Source organism: Salvelinus sp. IW2-2015, linkage group LG15 (genome assembly GCF_002910315.2).
Source record: "Salvelinus sp. IW2-2015 linkage group LG15, ASM291031v2, whole genome shotgun sequence".
Taxonomy (NCBI): Eukaryota; Metazoa; Chordata; class Actinopteri; order Salmoniformes; family Salmonidae; genus Salvelinus; species Salvelinus sp. IW2-2015.
The window spans coordinates 28,302,516-28,309,282 of NC_036855.1; the positions used below are offsets into that span (position 1 = coordinate 28,302,516).

Consider the following 6,767-nt stretch of genomic DNA (forward strand, 5'->3'; position numbering starts at 1 on the left):
CTCTATCGCCCCTCTCTATCGCCCCTCTCTATCGCCCTTTCTCTTCCCATGCACCCTCTCTATCTCACTCTACCTTCCCCTCGCCATGTCTTTCTCTCGCCCCTCTCCCTCCCATTTCTCTCTTGCTCTCTCTCTCTCTCTGTGTCTTTCCCTCTATCTGATGTTCATGCTGCGGACACAGAACACTGTGACTGTGACCACAGAAACAGAATCTATCGGATAAATAGATGTGATTCTCTCTTCCTTATCACCTTTCACTGACCTGCTAGAATAACATCCATGAAACATCCGCTTTTGATACATGATCCATTGTTACGTACTAGAATAACTCTATAGCTTTAGATCCATGCGGTGCTGTTACATTATTAAGAACAGAATACAGAATACACCGAGTGAGGTCAATGTTCCTCATGCCTCACTCCCGCACAACAGTATCATGCACTAAATTAAATATTTAAATGTGCATTTCCCATTTTACACCACTAGGTGGCAGTGAAGAGCCATTACAGTAAACTTCTGAGGAGACACACTCAAGGAACAGACGTCTGGTGGAACAGTATGATGTGAATGCTGTACATTTAGAGACATGCAGAGGGAGAGGGAGAGGTACGCAACCAGTTGATGTTTTTAATAACCGTTTTAGCTGTTACCAGTCTATACCAGGGTTTCCCAAACTGGGTCCTGTGGCACCCTCTGTGTGCACATTTTGTTTTTTGCCCTAGCACTACACAGCTGATTCAAATAATCCAAGCTTGATGATGAGTTGGTAATTTGAATCAGCTGTGTGGTGCTAAGTTAAAAACCAAAACATACACCCAGGAGGGGCGGGCCCCAGGACCCAGTTTGGGAAACCCTGGTCTATACAAGCTTAGCCACTGAAGTGTAACTAAGAGCTCCAAAATAATGAGCAAAAGAAAGGCCTTTGATTAATCAAATACAGTGTGTGTGTGAACTCTGACCCCGTGGTAAATGTTCCTGGTACTGAATGTGTCGGCTCAAACAAAGGGACCAGGAGAGGTCAGGCCAGTCGATTCATGAATCAATTCCAATCCAGTTAATTAGAGTTTAAACATTTGACTACACAGTTCTCCCCCTTTCTCTCCACCCCCTCTCTCCCTTCTGTCTCTGTCCCTTACCCCTCTCTCCACCTTTCCCCACTCCCCCCCTCCCTCACCTTCCAGCCCGCCCCCACCCTCTCCCTCCTCACCTTTGTCTGGTGTTTTCCTGCTGGTGATGATCCATTTGATCAGACAACAGTTCATCAGGGCTTTGTGTGTGAACTGGGGCTTCTGCCATTTCCCAGACTCCTTCACTCTTCCTGGACTTGGCTCCACCCCGTTGGCATCACCCAACAGACTGCCATCCACCACCTTACCATCCTTCTAGAGAGAGAGCAAGAGAGAGAGAGAGAGCAAGAGCAAGAGAGAGAGAGAGAGAGAGCAAGAGAGAGAGAGAGAGCAAGAGAGAGGGAAAGAAGACCACATAGGGAGACAGACAGTGAATGATTACTACTGCAGACCATTTATGATTGACATGTGCAATCACAGAGAGGCTCAATGGATCAATGAAGCAATGTAGGCTCTGTGTGGAGAGGAGAGAGGGTGTGCAGGCTTTAGTTCCAGCCCAGCACTAACACACCTGATTCAGCTAATCAAGATGAGTAGTCGATTAAAAGAATAAGGTGTTCTAAAGCTGAGCTGTCCACATGTGAATGACTCATCAGAGACCATTCAGTGCTACTTAAATGCCATGCTCCATCTCTGAGCTCCGTAACTGATAGACTGTTATCAATACTACTGTATTATTCTATATTATTTGTAGCCGTCTATTTAACACCACAAACCCGATGCTGGCACTAAGACGGCACTCAACCAACTSTATAAGGCCATAAGCAAACAAGAAAATGCTCATCCAGAAGAGGCGCTCCTAGTGGCCAGGGACTTTAATGCTGGCAAACGTAAATACGTTTCACCTCATTTCTACCAGCATGTCACATGTGCAACCAGAGGGAAAAAAACTCTAGACCACCTTTACTCCACACACAGAGACGCATACAAAGCTCTCTCTCACCCTCCATTTTGGAAATCTGACCATAATTCTATCCTCCTGTTTCCTGCTTACAAGCAAAAACTAAAGCAGGAAGTACCAGTGACCTGCTCAGTATGGAAGTGGTCAGATGACCCGGATGCTACGGTACAGGACAGTTTTGCTAGCACAGACTGGAATATGTTCTGGGATTCATCCAATGGCATTGAGGAGTATACCACCTCAGTCATCGACTGCTGAACAATTAATCAAATGGCCACCCGGACTATTTACATTGACCCTCACTGTTCATTATCGATGCATAGTCCCTTCACCCCTACCTACATGAACAAATTACCTCAACTAACCTGTACCCCCGCACATTGACTCGGTACCGGTACCCCCTGTAATATAGCCTCGTTATTGTTCTTTAATTGTGTAACTTTTTTATTATTTTTTACTTTTGTTTATTTGGTAAATATTTTCTTAACTCTTTCTTGAACTGCACTGTTGGTTAAGGGCTTGTAGTAAGTTAGCATTTCACGTTATCTACACCTGTTGTATTCGGCGCAGGTGACAAATAAAGTTTGATTTGATTTGTATGACTCATCATTAATCATTCATCAATGAAGTGCTTATTAATTAAGATAATCCGTCACATGCCAGCTCTAAGAACTGAGGGCTGGTCTAACATCCGAGATGAATGGACATGTAGAAGTGAATAAAGTGATGAAAGCAACATGACAAATTTCTGTCTGTAAAGTCCTTACAGGACTATAAAAAGCTATGGGGCGAAGGAGAGATGGATGAAGATGAATGGTGTGTGTGTGTGTGTGTGTGTGTGTGTGTGTGTGTGTGTGTGTGTGTGTGTGTGTGTGTGTGGGTGGGTGGTGTGTGTGTGTGTGTGTGTGGTGGTGTGTCGTGTGTTGTTGAGAGTGTGTGAGTGAGTGTGTGTTGAGTGAGTGAGTGAATGAGTGAGTGAGTGAGTGAGTGAGTGAGTGAGTGAGTGAGTGAGGGAGGGAGTGAGTGAGTGAGTGATCGGTGGATGGAGAGGGTCATTGTATCACACTCTAGTGAAAGATTCAACATGAGAACAGACAGATGAGGGGAGGGACAGAAGGATGGGGGGAACGAGAACAACGAAGGGGCCGAGAGTAAGAGGTCCAAGGCAATGTTTCCTCTAAACTCTTTGATCTGCTGAGCTCAAACTTGAATGTTGTGAAACTTCTGTGCAACTTCCAGCGCTTGTTTACTGTGAACACTTGAGGCTGTACCCGCTGTGAGTTACAGTTTCAGACAGTGGTCAAGTAGGCTAGTGTGGCTATTTGATCATAATGTAGGCCTACCAGAGTGGCCTACCATCAAAAACAATTGATGAGAAACAAACAAGAGAAAATGCATCCCATAACATTTTAACATGGAAATATCTGTTCTATCATTCAGCCTACAGTAGAAGCCAAAGTGTGGTGTTCAATGTAGGCCTGAGACTTTCATTATAATTCCCATACCATTATTACAGAGAATCAGACAAATAATGCTACCCTCTGCCTATTGGATACTTAGCTTATTCAAGACTCTCAAAACACAACAATGCCCCTTTAAGACATACAAAAGCTCTTTAGCCGACTTGCTTTTCAAAGATGTCTAGAAATGTACACGTTTTGTGCTCTTGAAGGAATCAATCACTCCCCCATTGCGGACTACAAATGATCTGTAACTGGGCTAATAACTCACTAACTAGCAAAGGATATGTACAAATGTGCACACGTGGCTACAAGCAGCACTCACTTTGATCTCAAAACAAGCGCGGCTACTGACGACCACTCATGCTGTAAACACATGTCCAGTTCAAAGTGAATTGCACAGATCCATACAGCGTATTCAGACCCCTTAACCTTTTCCACATTTTGTGATGTTACAGCCTTATTCTAAAAAGGATTAAATTATTTCCCCCCCTCATCAATCTACACACAATATCCCATAAGGACAAAGCAAAATTATGTTTTAAGAAATTTTATTGAATTTATAAATAACAAAAAAACTGAAATATCACATTTACATAAGTATTCAGACTCTTTACTCAGTACTTTGTTGAAGCACCTTTGTCAGTGATTACAGCCTAGAGTCTTCTTGGGTATGACGCTACAAGCTTGGRACACCTGTATATGGGGAGTTTCTCCCATTCTTCTCTACAGATCCTCTCAAGCTCTGTCAGGTTGGATGGGGAGCGTTGCTSCAAAGCTATTTTCAGGTCTTTCCAGAGATGCTTGATGGGGTTCAAGTCCGGGCTCTGGCTGGGCCACTCAAGGACATTCAGAGACGTGTCCCGAAGCCACTCCTGCGTTGTCTTGGCTGTGTGCTTAGGGGCATTGTTTTGTTGGAAAGTGAACCTTCGCCCCAGTCTGATGTCCTGAGCGCTCTGGTGCAGGTTTTGATCAAGGAATCTCTGTGTACTTTGCTCCATTAATCTTTCCCTCGATCCTGACCAGTCTCCCAGTCCCTGCCACTGAAAAACATCCCCACAGCATGCTTCACCATAGAGATGGTGCCAGGTTTCCTCCAGACATGAGGCTTGGCATTCAGACCGAAGAGTTCAATCTTGGTTTCACCAAAACAGAATCTTGTTTCTRATGGTCTGAGTCCTTTAGGTGCCTTTTGGCAAACTCCAAACGAAGGCTCTCATGTGGCTTTTACTGAGGAGCTGCTTCCGTKTTGCCACTCTATCATAAAGGCCTGATTGGTGGAGTGCTGTCCTTCTGGAAGGTTCTCCCATCTTCAAAGAGGAACTCTGGAGCTCTGTCAGAGTGACCATCGGGTTCTTGGTCACCTCCCTGACCAAAGCCCTTCTCCCCCGATTGCTAAGTTTGGCCGGGCGGACAGCTCTAGGAAGAGTCTTGGTGGTTCCAAACTTCTTCCATTTAAGAATGATGGAGGTCAGTTTAGAAACAGGATGCACCTGAGCTCAATTTCGAGTCTCATAGCAAAGGTTCTGAATACTTATGTAAATAAGATATTTCAGTTTTTTTAAATTTGCTAACATTTCTAAAAACTTGTTTTGGCTTTGTCATTATGGGGTATTGAGTGTAGATTCATGAGAAAAAATCGATTTAYTCAATTTTAGAATAAGGCTGTAACGTAACAAACTGTGGAAGGGTCTGATTATTTTCCGAATGCGCTATATATGGCAATGATCTATTTGGATATAGGCCTACTGCAGCTCTGATTGCTTATGCCGCACTGGTCTTTGTAAAGTATGGGTCATGTGTGTCAATGCAGTAGAATCCTACTCTGATGCGTTCTGCCTACAACAAAATCTCTTGCATAGTTCATTTTGTTTCGGTATGTTGCATTGAAAGTGGTTAATATTGCATTGATTCAATCACAATTCCCACAGTAAAGGGAAACGTTGATGGCATTAACTAAGGGGGAAAACTCGAGAAAGTTGAGTGAAGTTCAATCTCATGCTTTTCTGCGCAGACTGATATTTCCTCTGGGTGGCAGTCCTGGGGGAGCTGCTCACCAGCGCACCCCCGCAGATTAGAGGGAACATTGGTCCTAGGGTTTATGTGTGTTTCCACCGCTAACCGCTAATCCTAAAGCATAGCAGAACGACATTGTCTCTTTACATAAGGATGTTTCAACAAAGTGATTGAGTGGTCCAAGGGCAATGCGAATGTCAGTATGGATGGATGAGGGATCTGATAAGATGCAGCTCATTTCCCTAAACTCTTGTAAAATGTCTCCATTGATCAGCCGTCTGTCTCGTCCCTCGCAGCCGCACACACGCACACACACGCAGACGCGCGCACGCACGCACGCACGCACACGCGCACGCGCACGCGCACACACACACACACACACACACACACGTGATTGGGTAGGTCCCCTTGGGAGAGAGAGGGAAGGAGATGACGAGAGAAGACACGGGAGCTCTGTTTGGTCTCTGCCGTGTGGGATGGAAGCGAGGTATGGCGGGAGAAGAAAACACACACAGTGGAGGAATGTAAACGGCTGTGAGATCATGGGGGAGTCTGACCACACAAGCTCATCTCACTCTTTATACAGAGAGAGAGAGAAAAAAGAGAGAGAAGAGAGAGGGAGGATGTTGTGAAAACAAGGACGGGTTTGTTCTTGGTTTATCCTAATGAATACCGAGCTATCTAAGCAGGAGAGCAAAGGAAGGATAGAGGAGAGAGGGGGAAGTAGGGGGAAGAGAGGGATGAGAGAGAGGAGGTAGTGTTGGGCTAGAGATAGAGATAGAGGGATATGGGAGAAAGGGAGAGAATGATGGAGGGATGAGGAAGATAAAAAGGGATGGAAAGAAGAGGGGTGGAGGCAAAGAGAGGGACAAAGGAGAGATGTAGTATATATAAAAGGAATTTTCTATTTTTGTGCATTTTACAGAGAGATGGAGGTAGATAAGGTGGGAGAGAGTGTGTGTGTGGTGCCTGTGTGTGGTGTTGTGGTGTGTGTGTGTGTGTGTGTTGTGTTGTGTGTGTGTGTGGTGTGTGTGTGTGTGGTGTGTGGTGGTGTGTGTGTGTGTGTGTGTGTGGTGCCTGTTGTGTGTTGTGTGGTGTGTGTGTGTGTGTGTGTGGTGGTGTGTTGTGTGTGTGTGTGTGTGTGTGTGTGGTGGTGTGTGGTGTGTGTTGTGTGTTGTGTATGTGTGTGTGTGTGTGCTGTGTGTGGGTGTGTGTGTTGTGTGGTGTGGTGCCCTGTGTGGTGTGTGTGTGTGTGTGTGGTAT

The 6,767-nt window shown here is 45.1% G+C and overlaps 1 protein-coding gene across 1 annotated transcript in view; it reads right to left on the reverse strand.

Moving 5' to 3' along the window:
* The window catches only part of LOC111973890 (calsenilin-like), a 42,907-nt gene that overhangs the window by 28,082 nt on the left and 8,058 nt on the right, over positions 1-6,767 (reverse strand). The window contains exon 2 of the mRNA XM_024001339.2: positions 1,208-1,382. Coding sequence (XP_023857107.1) covers positions 1,208-1,382 — 175 coding nt within the window. The remainder of the gene's footprint in view (positions 1-1,207; positions 1,383-6,767) is intronic.